This window comes from Mizuhopecten yessoensis, unplaced genomic scaffold (assembly GCF_002113885.1).
Source record: "Mizuhopecten yessoensis strain PY_sf001 unplaced genomic scaffold, ASM211388v2 scaffold11055, whole genome shotgun sequence".
Taxonomy (NCBI): Eukaryota; Metazoa; Mollusca; class Bivalvia; order Pectinida; family Pectinidae; genus Mizuhopecten; species Mizuhopecten yessoensis.
The window spans coordinates 580,104-599,597 of record NW_018408856.1 but is presented as its reverse complement, the minus strand read 5'-3'; the positions used below and the strand labels follow the sequence as shown (position 1 = coordinate 599,597).

General features: G+C 34.3%; 1 protein-coding gene across 6 annotated transcripts in view; it reads right to left on the bottom strand.

The window, feature by feature from the left end:
* Positions 1–192: 192 nt before the first annotated feature.
* LOC110465114 (protein tweety homolog 1-like) overlaps positions 193–19,494 on the bottom strand; it is a 31,844-nt gene continuing 12,542 nt past the window's right edge. The window contains exons 11-14 of one of the 6 annotated variants that reach the window (XM_021520704.1): positions 19,368–19,469; positions 18,557–18,679; positions 14,528–14,600; positions 193–8,527 (exon numbers count right to left, since the gene is read on the bottom strand). In XM_021520704.1, the coding sequence (XP_021376379.1) occupies positions 8,450–8,527; positions 14,528–14,600; positions 18,557–18,679; positions 19,368–19,469 (376 nt within the window). In that variant the 3' untranslated portion in view covers positions 193–8,449. The remainder of the gene's footprint in view (positions 8,528–14,527; positions 14,601–18,556; positions 18,680–19,367; positions 19,470–19,494) is intronic. The other 5 variants (XM_021520705.1, XM_021520706.1, XM_021520707.1 and 2 more) reach the window with 5 other exon arrangements.

Sequence of the window (19,494 nt, the reverse complement as noted above, 5' to 3'; positions counted from 1 at the left end):
GGGGGGGGGTGTGGATCCCAGAAATCACATCATAAATATTATTTTGGCAATAAGGAAATGTCACAAGTTTAGAATATTTAGGATTTTTTACATTGCAGTAGGACACTGTTAAAATCCTGAGAAGGTACAGGAACAAAGGCATAATATTGTTTACGTCAACCTTACAATAAGAAATAACAAATCAACAAAATATTGGCTTAAAAATTGGATTAATTATTTCTGTAAAATGGTTTAAAACTGACAACAAGGTTGTCTGCATGCATAATACAACATCAAATAAAAATAACAATCTACCACTGACTATACTATACAACATGGACTTTCTATAGCAAGTATAACATGACTTACAAATATTTCTGTTCAACGTTTACTTGAAAGAAAGGGGAAGCTGTTATCGTGAAAGTACAATGTAAGATACGATATTCAAGTGCCGCTTTATCATCAGTTCAGATAAATATTAATTTTGTGATACTTTGTCCCATTGCATTTTTTTCCAATTTTTCTGATGAATTTTTAAATTTAAAATCTAAAAACAAGCTGACCCTTTGCTCTGTGGGTTTTCCTATATACAGTAACCGCCCCCTTTACTCATTCACCCCTCAAGATACATTTGAACTCTTCCGATTCAAAAGTTGGAATAGTTCATTATGAAACTTCAGGGGTGAATGGCATCCTAATTTTAGGACACTTACAGGTAGCTCAATCGGTTAGAGGGATAGTATGACAATCTGAAGTCCAGGGTTCGAATACTGGTCTAGCCCAACTTAATTTTTACACTCGAAAAACTATTGCTCATTTCATCTTTATCCTTTCTACAAAAAAGTTCTTCAAGATATGGTTTCCTTCTCAGAAATGATTTACCGAAGCTATAGTCATGCTGGAGAAGAAACAATTTCCAAAGAGTTGTTTCTGTTTTTAGCAGCGGTGCGGGGGTCCTTAAATGAAAATAGAACAGTCTAAGTTGTCTTAAAGCGAACCTTTGGAGAAATCTTGAAGACCAGGATTAAACTTAACTGGCCTATTTGAAAAAAGTTGCATTATTCAAAAGAAGACAAACCATTTATTTTACATCTTGTGTACTCAAATCTGAGAAGCTACATTAAGTTTCATGGTGGAACGTTCAACCTCATATGAGAGAATTCTAATAAAATAGATATGATGCTAAATAAAAGATAAAGTATATGGGTAATATTTCTATTTGTGAACTGTGATTTTGTAAATGATCAATAATATGGAGCTTCTCAAATTTGAGAAAAATTTAATAAAACTATGAGTCAAGTCTTGTATAGATCAGCAGCCAATGAAATTTGACGACAAGGCATTCTGAGACGCAATCTGTCCTGGATTCTATAAGGCTGTGTTTGATTGGTGGAGATGGGACTGAAGATAGTACTGTAGCTGATGCAAAGGGCCCAATCACACATTACTGAAGTGAACTCATTCACCCCTGAAATTTCATAATGAACTATTCCCATCTTTGAATTGGAAGAGTTCAAATGTGTCTTCAGGGGTGAATGAGTTCAATGTTAAATTAGCAATATCTTGAAAATTATCAAAACTTCAAATATTCATAAATGGGATTCAATAAGATCACCTGCATATTATATACACAGAAAATAATCACATTTCTATACATATTTTTTCAAACAAATTGATGTTAAAAATTTGACCTAATTAACAAATCAATTAGCTGATGAACATTGACATAATAAAATCCTGTTTCCGACAAACCTGGCAAATGAAGAACAAAAATGGTCAAAGGAAAGATAATGCTTCAGGTAGTCAAAAAAGCAGCATATTCACAACCGACATGTTATAAAATTCTAGCACATAAAATACTCAAAATAACATAGATTATAAAAATTAATGGAGGGGAAAAGACAGAAAGAGTTCATACAGAAAACAGAAATCTCCAATGGTAAACACAGGTTCTGTGGTTAAGTAAGCCCCACCCCCCTCCCGTTGTAAATCATTCTGACTTTAAACAAAAAACCCTTGCTTGAGCATGGTCATCAATAAAAATTCTACCCTTCCCATAAACACACAACCCCCACCCCCCACCCCCAAAACACACATCACACCAGCCTTGACCTCCTTCACTGACGGTTACTACCCTTTTGGGTTTTGTGCTTTCACCATTTAAAATTTACACATTTCTTTAAAGATTTAGAATTTTCTCAGGGTCCCATCTAAATAAATTCTTATTCACACCCACAAGAAGCCCTTATGCATGTGATGATTTTTTTTTAAAGTTCTATATTTTCTTAATAGATTCAAGTGAATTTAGTCACATTCAATTCTTGATCAAAATACAATTTTTGAAATTTCATACATTGTCCAATACCTAAAATATATACTCCATATATTTTTTCATATATACAGTACCATGCCATGAATATAGCCATAAATCCGAAGAAAGAGAGGGTGCTCTAAAAATTTGGCCAAGGCTGACCTAATCTACAAGAATTTTAAAGATAACTTTTCTAATAGATTTTTACCTCAACAAACTCTACATAAAACATTTTGTGCCTCTCTGTCACTAAATCCTGGATCTGTGTGATAAATTTTATCAATTTAAAATTGTTCCATTTCTTATACATAGAGAACTCACTGATCAAAGGCTGCGGATTTTAACACTCAAAGGCTGCGGATTTTAACACTCAAGCACTCCCCCCCACCTAGACAATATATTATTACACGCACACACATCCCCCTAAACCCCGAAAAATGGCAAGTACCTACAGGCATTGATAACAAAATCGTAGAATTCCACTCCTGGTGTTGTACACTAAAACATTATCACAAATCTGGTAACAATATGTGAAGTTATAATAAATGAAAACATTTGGGTTTAACAACACAAACTCCTTCCTAAGAAGGTGGAAAGAACGGCATCGCTAGCAACGACAATACAGGATTTGTAATAAAACAACCACAGGGCAAGCTCCTTTGCCTGTTTTTTCTGCGAGCTGTTGGGTTCAAGCACACGCATATTTACAAATTATATCATGATTTTTCGTAACATCTGACTCCAATCAAGAAAGTCACATTATATTTTTGTCTTGCATTTCACATTATTTTGCATTTTCACTCTGAATTCCTGAGCTTCAAAAAATCAATTGAATAGCAGCAACCCATAAGACACTACGTAACATAAAAACAAAGTTATCTCCCCCTAACAAAAAATTAAAACCTTTAAGGTAGAGAGTGCCAACTCACTGATTTATCTCCAACATAAGAGAGTTCACATTTTTTCACTATTTTTTTCGTCTTGGAGTTGCTTGCCCATTTATAATAAGCAAAGAGTTAAAAGTAAAAGATTATTACAATTTCCGTTTCTATAAAACTATTTCCACCATGAGGATTTAATATCTTGATAATAAAGCCGAGGGGCTTATCCACTGTGCTACCAGTCAGGATATTTGATATTCACTGTACTGATACTTTTTTACTTGTTCCAACTCCATGAAAAGGACAACAAGCTAAAACTGTCTTCTTATCAAACATTAATTTAACAGGAAAATAACTCTTCAAGACCTGTATATTGTGGAAATGTGATGGGGTGTTCTGCTTTAAGACCTGTATACTGTAGAAAAGTGATGGGGTGTTCTACTTTAAGACCTGTATACAGTAGAAAAGTGATGGAGTGATCTACTTTAAGACCTGTATACAGTAGAAAAGTGATGGGGTGTCCTACTTTGAGACCTGTATACAGTAGAAAAGTGGTGGAGTGATCTACTTTAAGACCTGTACAAAGTAGAAAAGTGGTGGAGTGATCTACCTTAAGGCCTGTACAAAGTAGAAAAGTGGTGGAACTCTCTACCTTAAGGCCTGTACAAAGTAGAAAAGTGGTGGGACTCTCTGCCTTAATACATCTGATGTTATTTCTAAAAATACAACCGACTGGTGACCTAATTAGGCTTGTGAACAAGTTAACAAGAGGAAACAATCAATATAATCCAGTATATACAAGGATTAAAAAAGGTGTTATTCTGTAACATTAGTTCCCAATGAAAATAAATGTTGACATCTGTGAATGATGTAAAAAAAATAATCCCTCTTTGACCATGATTTCATACAATGGTTTTTCTTTTTCAATTGAGCATACACAATCAATGATTTCATATTTTCTGTATTTTTGTTATATATAAAATATGGATATACATGTAAAATGATGCTGTTAGATTAGCTACCCTGTTGAATGAAGTCACTCCCACCTTGGTATTAGACATTTGTCAAATGTCAAGGTCACAGTCTGTTGTTATCATTTGTTTTGACCTTGACCTTTTAAGTGTTCCAAGGTCACAGCAATGACCTTGACTTTGACCTTCACAGTCTGTAACCTTCAGTTTCTGACATTTGCCACAAAGAAATTCCAAGGTCACCTCAATAATTCTGAATTTGAAGTTCATTGTTGCTCTCTTCAGGTACCGACCTTGACCTAATAGGACAGATATGACCTTGACCTGGCCCTATGAGAGGTGGGAGGATGCAACTAAAGTGATCATCAGACTTGGTAACCAGGGAAACATTCACACAACAAATTTAAACTCTTGGCACCAATTAAGATTAAAATGTTTAAAAAAAAAGAACTTTTATAAAAGTCCCTAGCTTTTCATATTCACCATTCAACAAAGGAAGTATTAAAATCTATATTGTTTTGAGACACAGAAACCCAATACAACAGGGAAGCACTGATCTGAAATGGCACAAAGAAACCATATAAACATGCCGATAAAATGGCCTGCAATTTTAATTTCTTTTCTACAAAAATAAACTTTACATAAATTTCTATACCTTATCATTCTATGAAAGGTCTTCAACCTGATCAGTAACTCAAACTCTAATATAAAAGCATTAATGCTCATTATTATTCATGACACGCTGTAATAATCACCAGAATTATCATTCTCAATGGTATCATATGTATACATACAGTAAAACTTCAATATAATGCCCCTCTTTTCATTTGCCACCTTGTTCACTGCTAGCATATTTTGAGGGCCCTTTTTTCATTTAAGCGTTTTCCTCAATTTATCACCAAACCCCTTTATAACGCCAAAATTTCTCTGGACAACTGGTGGCAGTATAACGAGGTTTTACTGCATGTTCTTCAATATTTTTTAGTGTAACAAGAAAATTATCACCAAAAATCATTTTATCTTATGAAAAATATTCAAAGCAAATTTTATATTTATTGTATTTCCTTAACTTCTTGTCACAATACTACAATATAGAAGGATATCTAAAAAGAATCAATATTTCATTTCATTAGCTGAAATAGCGTATATTAACACCAAGCATGTACAATCTAATTTAATACGCTAGCAAGAAGATGCCTTTGGTAAGCTGCATACCATTATTTCTCAACTTACCTGTTCAAATGTACAATACAATAAATTGTTCTATCCTATTTACAAGACCCAGTGACATATCTAGAGGGGCCCAAAAGGGGAGTCGTGGTTTCTATATATAATCAATGTCTTTTCGTCATTTTCACAAATATTCAGTCTTTTTTTTCAGTTGGAGCCCCTCAAGCTCCTTTAAAAAATTATGGATCTGCCTCTGGAAGTATATAAAGAGTTCAGCAGTAAAACTGTCAATTCTGCACAGCAGTACAAACAAAATTCACACTCTCTCTTAAATTTCTTTGAGCATTTATGAACATGTTAAAAATGAAAATCATATAAGATTATCTATTTCTTCCCAATATCCCCATATTTTTCATTTTTTCTTCAATAAATGTAGAAGAAATTATCAAGACTTCATTCACAATTTTATAAGAACGGGTAATACTGCTCTCAAGTTTCACCCATCTCCTGACCCAGGGTCCGGATGAATATTGAACACAAGAACATGAATACTAACCTTGTAGATTCTCGACAACATGATTAATTAACCCTTTAACCACTGTAGACCATAATGGACTTATCTAGATCAATGGATGGTAGAGTTGATTAAAGTTACATAGGGGTGTGAAATAGTTTAAATGCTATGACTAAAACTGGCAAAATAATATACTTCCCAGTTAAAAGACATTATCTGCAGAACTGGTTATTTTTTTATATTTTTTTTCAAATTTCGACATCCTTCCACATGACAGTTCAATGCTTTAATTTTATTACAGGGAAGATGTGAGAAAATCATGGAATCGGAGTTTGATATTATGAATCTATAGTTTTACCATTTTCTTAATATCAAGTTCAGGTTTTATACTATCGCAAGGACAAGCCCATCATGATATACACATAAAATATATCTAATACTAAATTTCTTTAGTCAGACCTAGACCACATGTATTGCCCACCCACTGAAACTTAAAAACATGAAATATGGCCATGTTGGGATTGCACAGTTGTCTCCCTTGCATTAAATTATGCGAACTCTTCAATTCTGCAACTGCAATGCATGCGTATGCTAAACACATTTAAATACAAAGGTCAAAATTTAACATACATACAGGTCCAAGTTTGGTGTACATGAAAAAAAAAGAAGTGAATTACAACGTACCACGAAAACACTTTAAAACCATCCTTTTCCTTGGCATATGCCATACAGATATATTCAATGTCTTTGTCCTCTGTTATCTAGTATAATCTCCATTTCCATATAAGTATGCTTAAGAGAAGAAAATATAAAATTGTAAGTTTAGGTCCATATAGGATATAGTGAATTCTTTGTTGAAAATTTTATTTCAATAATCTTCTATGGAAAAATGAGAAATATTTCATAGAAAGTCATATCTGCTGTATGAAGCAGACATTGTGACTTTCTATTGAATAATTTTCATTTTTCCATTCATATCTGATATAGTTGACTCTTTCCTAATATAGGGTATAGTGAACTCTTTGATTAAAAAATTATTGTAATAATCATCTTTATACAGCAGATATTATGCCTTTCTATGAAATAATTCTCCTTTTCCCATTCACATCCGATATAGTTGACTCTTTCATAATATAGGGTATAGTGAACTCTTTGTTTAAAAAATTGTTGTAATAAACATCTTTATACAGCAGATATTATGCCTTTCCATGAAATAATTCTCCTTTTCCCATTCATATCCGATATAGTTGACTCTTTCATAAAATACACCTGGATATGAAATCTTTCTTCATTGCATAGATAAGGTTCTTTTATAATGATATACGCCTTACTTACAGGATGTTTATATTACAAATCTTGTGAATTCTCCTGGAGTTTAATTATGAAAAGTAGCGACGCTTCACCTGTGTTTGAAAAATGGTGACCGCCTGTATTTTATCAGATATGGTTAACGAACATGTCAGTTTAAAAAAAAATCTCCATTTCCTTACTTGGTACACAAGAACTTTTACCTAGTGGAATATTTTCCCTCCACTGCGGAAAATTTTCACACAGAGAAAAACTACATATGTATTTTATAGTAAGATGTGTATTAAATGATAAATTTTCCTGGCTTACGGAGGGTTAAAATATTTCCTGATGTACATTTTTTTCTTTCTTAATAAAGGTTATTGAGTAAGTATATTGTTTCCTCTACAATAAGAATACAGATCAGCAATATATGTCTTGACACTGTAACCAGTATATGGTAAAAAAAAATAAAAAATGGCCTGGCATAAGAACATGTGAAATAAATATAGATATTATTTCATTTTTCTCAATACATAGAGCGAATATTAACTTTTGTAATAGTATACGAAATCTCCACCATATTCATATAATATTTTATCATATTTTATATAAAATTTCATGAGTATTATGTACGTAGTTCACTGGTAAGTACATGTACAACAAATCATAGATATAGATACAATATCATCATAATTCTGTCCGATAACTACAATAGTTCCGGGAAACCCAAAATCCCTGCATGATAACAGTGAAATGTTGTCAAATTATATGGTATATTTTAAACAGTTTATAATATATACCCGACTAGGTATTTTGAATTAAAAAAAAAAAAAAAGATTCTCCGATTTTCTTTCATGTTATGCTTCCCTGCGAGTACATCTATACACTTTTATAAAAATATTGAAATTTATATAAAATCATTGATGGCAATATCCATATTTCATATGTTTTATTTCTGAGAAGAAATATTTGACCTTTAAATCTAAAAGCTTGTAAAAATTGTAGGTGACAGGATAAGATAAACAGTTCAGTATTTACTGTCTGAACTTGAATACACATTTGAACAAGACATTTTTTGCGAGAAAGTCTTCCAGCCAAACTTCACTTGACAAAGACCTACCATCTAACATTAAAAAACAGTATGATGTATTATCAATGATTTTATGATTTAGACACAATTGTAGGTTGAGCAACATGGTATACTGTGTGTAATACTTCATTTTAAACAGTAGGTCATTTCATTTCAGTGAATGTGTTTTTTCTAATTTTCGTTGGAAGTTTTCTAGATCCCGACATTGACTGGTTATCTCCGTTCTAGTTTCCACATCTGCCCCTAGGTGTCACTTGAGAAGCGAGGCCGTCCAGGAGGGCCGAAGTTGTAGTTTTCTACAAAGGTTCCCGTCGGACGATACTGCAAAATACAAGCAACTGCAATGAATAGCAAGTTTAACGTGATAACATGCAATCAATAGATACCACAATATATAGTCAAGAGCATCTTGTGAATTTGGGTTAAATACTCTCAATATATAGATCTTCTCTGTACCATTGGACTTTCTTAAGAGAGAACTGAAGGCTCAGAGCGGATGGATGGTCGGGTAGTATAGTGGATAGCAAACTTTCACCAAGACGACCAGAGTTTGATTCCCCTATCGCATTTGAAAAGGTATAGGGGTCACCTAGCTGCCTGATCACGTAGGTTTTCTTCGGGTACTCAGGTTTCTTCCCACATAGAGAGACCCCAACCCCTCGCGATAACAACTTTGCCAACAAGAGAGATTAGTATAAGTTGTAAAAACTTGTTTCAAATTCAAAATTGTTGCAAAAATAAATAAAGTTTATATATATTTATTATATATAAGGCTCGGAGCCACACTAGATAGTGCCGGTCAACTTCACAGTTAAGCTGCGGTACAATTTAAATTATCTTTTATCACAGCTCTGATTACTCAGAGATCAAAGATATGTACATCCTTGATACGCCTGGGGTTACGCTCACTTTCGCTCTCTGCACCCCCAGAATATGTCATAGTAAAACCGATGGCTCAGTGTGCGCCACCTTGTGGACGAGACAAGAGGCCTACGTACTGGGGAAGTTGATCCTTTGATGTACATCAAAAGAATTTTGCATTTTGCAGTCTCGTAACAGCAAAATTGATTATCTTCGAAATAGGGTCCTCTGTAATCTTCAAAGGACAGATATCAGCATAGCAATGCAATTGGTCAGTAGTTTTTTTTACCCGAGACCAATCACATAGCTCGCCATGTGCCTTCAATTTCACAACGACAAATGCCAGGGGTGCAGAGAGCAAAAGTGAGCCCAACCCCTGGAGTATCAAGGGTGAGATATGTAAGGCTCCAATAATACCTTCCACACTGGTCAACTCAAGGTGGGGCCTGAACAGTCTGGGATTTTTTATGCAAAATGAGGAAATTCAAGGGTGCAGAGTATATGTAATTTTTCAAGTAGAACACTTGGTTTTCAAAGAAGAGTGGAAAGTGATATTTGCATTTAGCATATTTAAAATATGATTAGAGCACAGGTAAAGAAGTCCTTAAATATATACCGATAAAACGTCATAACAGAAACCATTTCAAAACGATCCTGTCTAGGGCCAGAACAATACATGTGTATGGTATGTTGACTGAGATAGCAATGAAAAATGCCTTAAAGCTAAAATATCTACAGTCTCAGCGAGTGTTGACATCCATGTTTGATGATAGCTAGGTAGATAACAGCAGCTAACCTGAATCATCAACACCTACGATAACCACTTTCTTCCCATTGCATATGATCTTAACTCTTTCACCCCTGAAGACACATTTGAACTCTTCCAATTCAAAGGTTGGAATAGTTCATTATGATATTTCAGGGGTGAATAATTTAAGGAGCTTTCAATACAAAATTCACAATTTCTATTTGATAATGAAATACTATTGCAGTTTAATCGATCAAAAACTGTCCCTCAGAAGATTCAATTTTACTTATGACTGAAAGTCTTTATGATCAATGACAATGTATTATGAACTTAAGCTAGAATTTTACTTGCTGCTTTTAATTTCTGGCCAGCATTTTACCTAACTAGAATGCCCTTCATGTCCTGAACTCATTCACCCCTGAAGGCACATTTGAACTCTTCCAATTCAATGGTTGGAATAGTTAATTAAGATATTTCAGAGGTGAATGAGTTAACAATATTTTACCTATACATCACTTTGATAAGGTTTGCTTGCTGACAGAATAAACATGTAAACTTCGAATTGATGGATTTATTATCTTTTAGTGCTCCGGACCACAAAATAACAGCTGATAAATACGGCGCTTGTAATATAAACGTCTATGGACTACAAAACAGGAGTTTTAAGACCTAGAAAGTATACAGAAAACTCGACAGTTGTCCAATGTTATCAGACTTATCAACGATCCTATTTTTAAGTCAGGTACACAGAATCTTTTCAAATTAAGAAAATTCCTGCCAGTAGTGTATGTTTTCATTGTATGTCATTTATATAGAACTTTTACCCTTTCATACAGTCATACAATTTATCAAAATGTGTTTTCTACATATTTTTTAAATGGAAATTCCTTGCTTGGAGCTATTGTAAACAAGCTTAATTTTCTTCTTTTCATGACGTTTTTATTTTCTTGGCATGCAAGTTCTAGTTTTAATTTCTACATGTTTCATAGCCCGAGTTTCCTCTGGCCCTAACACCAGACTTAGACATTTTGACATATAGATGTATGAAAACGTGGAATTTTCTATGTCAAAATGTCTAAGTCTGGTGTCAGGGCCAGAGGAAACTTGTGCTACATAATTATTTCACTAATCCGTTCCCTCCCAAAACCAACTTTGAGATGAAGACCTCTCTCTAGACAATCTTATATAAAGAACAAAAATTTGGAAATGTCGTAATAATCTTTTTCATTTTTTTTTTTCATTTCATCAACATTATCAACTATGCAAACTTATATTATTGTAGCATAAAGACATTTTGTTACTGGGTTCCCTTATAGCAGGAAACTCAACACCAACCCCTCCCACCCCTACCCCTAAATTCTATATACCCGGTAGAAGGATTTGTCATCAGGAGAAACCTTTTAGAATTCCTGTATATACAGGGACTCATTAGTGAAAGGGTTAATGGCAAAATGTACGTACCGAAAAATAAATTTTATTTCTCTACAAGACAACTTCCACACTGTACATAACTCAAGTGTTACGAGCCTGCGTTTTATAAATTTCAGTCATTGTTATGTAAATTAACACATACCGATATCTGCTCTGAAATCTATCATAGAAGTATTTGCATGAACTGTTTGTTCAGACTTACCATAATATGTTGCGAAATGTAGATTTTCATTCAATCGTTTGATTTGTACTATACAGGGCGATTGTTACTATAATCTGATCACTCTACACTATGCTAATAAGCTTGGAATACTACCAACTGAGACAGCATAATTCATGCAGACATGTTACAGCCTTTATCGTTTGTAATCAACCAACATTAAATGTATGTTCATGCACACTCATGCAGTACTCACCCCTGTATGCATATACTTGTATACAGAGGAATTTTCACTACAGTTTAATTTTTGCCTTTTTTTCACCAGCCGTGATAAGGTCAAATTTATCATTATACAGGAAATGTATTCAATTAGCATAATATTCAAAGGAATTTAAATGTTAATTAGGACAAATTTAACACTGGGAGAAAATTGATTTCATGGCAAAGGGCTTAAGTTTGACAGGGCTGAAACTTCCCGGTATACAGTATTATTACATACTTACTAATAAATACGGGATTTTTGTATATGCGATACGACACAATTGCTCTAACCCATATCAGCCCTCGCCGTATCACACCCCAAAACTTGTATCAGCCCTCGCCGTATCACACCCCAAAACTTGTATCAGCCCCCGCCGTATCACACCCCAAAACCTGTATCAGCCCGCAAAACCCATATCACAACCCTTTTGGAAAAAAATTTGTTTTTCAATATTTCAACAATAAAAATAAATCATAAGATAGTAGTTTTTATTAGTAAGTATGTAATAAACAGATTAAAACATGCCTTTTTCCATATCACACCTAGTATCAACCCTCAACCAATATCAGCCCTCGGGCTGATATTGCAGTCGTGGATTGATACTTGGTGTGATATGGAAAAAGGCATGTATTATTCTCTATGTATCACACAACATTTAGATACAAAGAAACCTGTTCAATCTGACCACTGAATATTTCAACATCCTGTCTAATCCAACATAAGTTCCAGTGGTTACGCTCCCCTTTGTACCCTGCACCCCTGGAATATGTTGCAGAGATCTTAGGAGAGCGTGAACCCGGGATTCATCCATTTCAAGGATGAGATAATTAAGTAATTAAGACCTGTAAATTCTGATATGTTGTATCCCAAAGGGTGTCAGATTAGACAGGTTTCACTGTATTTTCCTACATTATGACACCTTCAATGACAGTAAAAGTGTTGATAACATTGATACTGTTTTAAGTGCGATCATAAATTTTAGACCTATATACTTACCTACAAATATATATATATTGATACCAAAAGGTGGTTCACTCGTAGCTTAATGTAATGTATTATATTTATTGCATTAATGTGTTAGTAATTGTTAAAGAAGAATATATAGATAACACTGTATAAATCAGATCACAACACGGCTTTGTACGAATCGTGGCTACAGAACTCACACACTTTACAAAGCCCACGAAAACACACACTTTACAAAGCACACGGAAACACACATTTTTCAAAAACGGAAACTTCACACACATTTGATGAAGTTACAAATCTCTCAAATGTGTTTTGATTTCCACGCTGAAATAAAATCTACCTCACAGCACAAGTTATAACGTAAACTAACTTGACAACACAAAATACATATTAAAGGGAGGTAGCCCTGGTCATGATTGAGTTGTAGGAGGAAGCATAGGAAGTCATAAGTTATAAAGGAACAGTCACACAAGAAACAAATCACTGTCACATGTCAATATTCGTCTTACAAAAAAATAAAGATCTCACTAACTTTGAACTTCAATGACTGACCTCCATTTTGTGTAACTGGCTTGAAGCATTATATTGAACCCTTCCAGCAAGCCAGACTTTTGTTCACATGCTGAAGAGTGTTATGACCATGCTGATGCATAGTGTATTAAGTTTTCGCCGCCACCTTCATTAGGAAAGACACCTTATTAAAGTGACGATACAATTACCGTACATGACCTTATCAACACCCAGGCCAGGGAACATGAACAATTACAAAAATTGGAAAATGGAGTTAATTAAGAATAATTTGAGAATATTTTGTGAAAAAAGGCAAATTTCGTCATTTTAAACCAGAACTGTTAATGGTACTTTTAATGCTGAACAATTTTGTCCACAATATTTAAAGAGCAAGTCCAGGTATCTTGACAACAAGAACAAGTATATTTAATTCATAAACGTCTGCCCAATAAATTTTCCGTAATTGAGCAACTTTCACATTCAGGCGAATACTTCAGCTTAAACCTAAAACGGTGAATTTTCAGAAAAATGTCAACATCATGCCTATTGTTTCATTTCCCCATCTTGCTTGACATTTCAATATTTCAACGTCCTTTTTTCTATTTATTTAACACATTCCTTTCAACATCTCTCTCAATATATTGACAAAAATCTCTATCACGCAAACATTTGACTGAAATAACAGCATTTAAGTGATGTTTTACTATAACATAATTTTTAGAATTATAAGACGTATTGGACTTTTTCACTCTATGACTTAAGCATATTTGTGACCCTGGTTGTAAGTAACTGCCTGCTTTAATTTATGCGAACATTAACCATTTGACATTGAATTCCCAATATTAAGGATTCCTCTCCCACTGCATTTGGCTTTTCCTATATAGAGTGACCTCCCCTTCATTTCATTTTTGGATACCGTATATTTATAGCACAATTTAAGTTGGGCCAGAGCACTTCAGTTGACCAGGTCGCTCAGTCGGTTAGAGCGATAGTATAACAATCAGAAGTACTGGGTTCAAATCCTGGTTTAGCCCTGACTTTTTTTACACACAGAATGCTGCTGTAGATTATATGAATGTTTATTTCATCTTTATTAATTTTTCATGAAAATCCTGCAGGGTATGGTTTTCTTTTTCAGAAATGATTAATAAAAGCTATATATTCAAGCCAGAAAAATGTTCAAATGCATAGATACACTTTTGGCAGTGGTACAGGTGGTACTTTCAATTGAGTGAAATAACTGAAAATCACACGGTACATGGGATTGGGTCAAGACTCATGCAGAAGTTGTTGATAGTGGCCAAGGTGGATACAATTACATCAGGAAAGTTACGGTGCAGACATTCAACAACATGCATACGATGCGGTGCACAAACTTACTGCAGGTGGAGGAGTCTCGGCTAAAGGTCCTTGCATAGGAAGTATCTCACTTTCGGGGCCGTTGTTCAAACTGCTGAATATAACAAACACATTAAGTGTCGGTGAATGACAAGCCCTACACCACAGCCATACCATACTGTCACATTTCGTGTACAGATACAACTGAACACACATCCCACGTAATACATGTACCATTACCATACCGTACCGTCACATTCCGTGTACAGATATAACACATCCCACGTAATACATATACCATTACCATACCATACCGTCACATTCCGTGTACAGATATAACACATCCCACGTAATACATGTACCATTACCATACCAATCTCGTTCAGTGTACAGTAGATAAAGACCTATGTTATAACCATACCACACTCCATGTATTATATCCATACGATTACATCAGCGATTACCATGCCAATCATGCACTGTCATGGTACAGTCAAACTGTGAAATTTACTGTAATTTATCTTATTGCTCTGTTCTTCATCTCCAACCCCTCCACCCCTCCCTTCTGGGGAATGGTGTTGTGGATGGGGAATGTCAGCCCCTTCCTGAGTATAGATTCTGAAGTCAACTACAGTACATAGTACAGGCTGAAAATTACCCCCAAGTCTCATCAAAATCTGACAGAAGGTTTCTGAGGATAAATAAGTATAACATATTATTGTTAAACTTATTCACCCCTGAAGACACACTTGAACTCTTCCAATTCAAAGGTTGGAATAGTTCATCGTGAATTGAAACTTCAGGGGTGAATGAGTTAAGCACAACTTACAATGCATGATGCTGGATGAAAGGCCATTTGCAAAAGGCCATTTAAACATGTTAATGATGTTGGGTCACAGCTTCTTGTTTGTATTCCTTAAACTTTCTCCTGCAAAAATGATAACTTTGTCTACGAGGAATGATAAGATCTGCAAATATCTCGAGGGACGGTTTCCATCTACACCAAAAAACTTGTATTGTACATCGTTTCTTTCATGAAAGGGGCACTACTGGTATATATAAGGGTAACTTGTTCAAATGTCAAATATAGTACACACACATACACATATGTGTGACACTTGTCAAAAGGTTAAATAATATTCACACACATACATACTGGACATCTGTCAAAAGATTAAACAGTACACACATATGGGTGACTCTAGTTAAAATATCAAACAGTACACACATATGGGTGACCCTAGTTAAAAGATCAGACAGTACACACATATGGGTGACCCTAGTTAAAAGATTAAACAGTACACACATATGGGTGACCCTAGTTAAAAAATCAGACAGTACAGACACCAGCAACTGTCAATACAGCTAAAGGATTAAACATTCCACACTCACATGTATAGACACATACATATACATAAGTCAATAGTATTACATACCATATATAATACTAGTGGAATCATATTGAACTTCATAAAACACACCACACAAAACAAGAATAATATTTCCATATTATATAAACACTCTTAATAGTTAATGATATTTATTTCCTTGTATCTTGAGTAATAGGGTTCATGCTTTTCATATGTATGAAACACCACACAAAACAATAATAATATTTCCTTATTATATAAACACTCTTAAAAGTTAATGATATTTATTTCCTTGTATCTTGAGTAAATAGGGTTCATGCTTTTCATATGTATGAGGTCAGGAATTATTTTTAATGTTTTGGACTTTTTTACTGGCATTAAAATGCAGTGTACATGGTAATGAAATAATGCATGGATATATAATAATTATAATAATAATAACAATAATTTGAGGTTCTTATATACCGCTTTATCACAACCTAGTTCGTAGGTCGTCTCAAAGCGGTTCACAAATGATTATCCATGGTTATAGGGCCTTTGCAACCAGCCAATATCTTTCTTAACTCCCTTGGGAGCATACAGCCGGTGCTGCCATTTCGGTGCTCACAGTTAGCATTCTACAATTCTAGCACTGCCCAACCACATACTCATTTACAGTCGAGTAGACTGGAACAAGCAGAGTAAAGTATCTTGTCCAAGGATACAACACAGTGCTGTGACGACTCGAACCTGCAACCCTTCGGTCATGAGCCTGGCGTCCTACCACTAGACTACTGTGCCTCCTGATATGTATTATTCTACATATCTGCCAAAAAATCTGTTTTAGTACAATATCCTGCATGATTTCTTATCATTATGTGTGTGATTTTGAGGAACAAACATGCTGTTGATTCAACATGAATTTAATCTAAGCCATTTTTATAGCCAATTATTGGGAACTTTTCCTTTTGAGATTTTTGTCTTTCAATTTACCCCATTTCGGATAATTTCCCCGTACCTTATTTCATTAAAATCTTTCACATTCCATTGACAGGTTTACTATAAAACTTTTTTGACAAATTCATTTATCTTAATTGGCACTTATTAATTTGCAAAGAAAGAAAAGTGACAAAGATACATATTGTATCAGGAAATAATAAATAAACAGCCAAGAGAAGAGCTAGTACCGGGTAAGCCTATATTTCGGTGTATCGCTGTGTCTGCATTGGAAAAATACACATTGAGTGTGTATTGGATTTGCTGATGTTTTGGTAATATGTCCTGGAGATGTATTTTTGTAATGAATCTGTGTGCTGTGAAACTGTGTTTAATAGTTCAGACTCTTTCACTTTTGAAAAATAAATCAAGAATAATAAATGTTCAGGAGTTATAAAAAAAAAAAAAAAAAAAAATTTGAACTCAATTGAGTAAGATTTTGAAAAGCAAGAGTTCTGGATCAACACATTTCAACAGCACGTTCAAAATACTTCACAAAATGATCATCATGTGTGCAGGGCATAACCTACCAATTGCATGTACTTCAGGTATCCCTAATACTAAGGAGTCCATTGCCATTAGAGTAATATTTTTTTTCGGATTGTGACACATGGTGAAATCACATTGTTGTGACATGCTGGTGACTTTTAAATGCCATATGAGTGGAAAAAGCTTTACAGAAAAGTGGAGATGAAACTTTGACACAGTAGTGATATCATATTGAAGACACTGACATAGTTATCTGCAAAATGTATGTACATAGGTTGTGACTTGAAGCGTTACACTGTTATATTTACTGCGATCTACATAAATGACACTCCATTCTTTTTATCTACCTCGGTTCACATTTTGCTACATGAATAACTTAATTTTCAATGCCAAGTTACAAAAAGTACACTTGAATACGAAACTATTTTCAGCCTGTTTGCCTACCAGTGTATACTGATTTCTCCATTTTTTTTGTACAAGTCAGTGTTACTGTTGAAAACATTCGATGTCCTACATATTATTTTGATATTTTCATTTTTCTCGAACTGAAAATTACTTCCATGTAGTACATATGTGCTTGGTTATTTGTCCTTAGCTAAATATCATCAATTGATATGAGACCAGTAGGTGTCTAAAGTATGGTGCAAGTAGTTGAAAGGTATTGTCAGGTACATATTTTATTTCCATTAGTTAAGTTTTCATAACACCGTCAACAACAACTAGCCCGCATTTCCTTATCCCAGCATCCAGCATTCAGCAAGTTTTAGATATTAAGACTGATTTTCATTGAAGTTGATTAATTAATTTTTTTGAAATCTCAGTAAAATGAGAAAATTCCTGTTTTGTGGTGTCATAATGGCCTCATAAATAGTCATATTATGCCATTCAAAATGCAAGAAATTGCTAATATGGGTCCAAATTGTATTTACTCACATATACTTTATAACAGTGACAGGGAAAAACAGATTTTTAGCTTCTTGTCATACCTTTTATACAGGGTGCAGGATAGCCAAGTTTCTTCAACATAATACTCAATCTACCTAGCTAGCAGCCGCTGTGGGCAATGATACCTGAACAGCTTTTGAACCAGGCATGCTGGTACATGTATGCCATGTTTGATTCTCCCAGCATTCAGCTTTCAGTTTGTTTATCGGCTGTTGGGTGTATTTTGCTTTTTCTGTAAAGCTTTTAGATGATGTTGTGATGATGTGCTGGTTAAGATTATTAGGACACATACTATGAGTGGTCGTTAGGATAACTGTTGGACGACCTGATGTCAGGATGTATACTGCCGTACCCATTGTAAGGAGGTGGACGAGGACAGAAGGGATCAGCGTCGTCCACGGGTCGATAGCCGCGCCTGAAAAACACATACATCAGTCAGCTACAGTGGTCAAATTTGATTCAATATGACTTTACAGAGAAGCAACACTAAATTTTAACTGAATCAAATACTAAATTTTTCACAAAACATATTCAAAATTGAATAAATCCTATACATTGTATTTGATTATCAAGATAATTTGTACATATATCTAGAACTTATTTTCTCGTTCCTTGAATATGTATTGATAAATTGCATTTAATGTTATAAACCTTTTAAAGAAACTTCTTCATTACCTACACAGATATACATGAAACCCCTTTATAATGTCATTCATAAAATTCCCTTTTCTGTATAATTTCCAATAGAAATTTATTTATATATGTACCATGAATCTCCCTTAATATACTGTCAAACCTCTTTATAATGCCAAACTTTTTCTGGATGAAAAATGGCAGTAAAACAAGGGTTTACTGTAACTTTCAAACTGAAACCTTGACATACCACGAAAGTTGAATTTTCCTGCTATAGAAATTTTCAAAAATATCTGCATTTACAAAATAACCACAAGAATATATGCATGTGCAAACACATTGACACATTATGAAATATGTGATGCAACAGACTTATCAAATGCAAAATTTCCACCTTGAAAATAGTTTTCAGATGAATGAGAACAAAAAATGACAACATTTATGGCAGATGCTGTCACAGAAATGCTTACTTCTTGCCGATGATTCTCCAGAACCTTGGTAGTAGACACTGTGTGAGGATGAACATCAGGCCGGACAAGGGCAGACACAGCAGGATGAATACCACACCAAGCCTGTTCATAACATGATCATTTCACA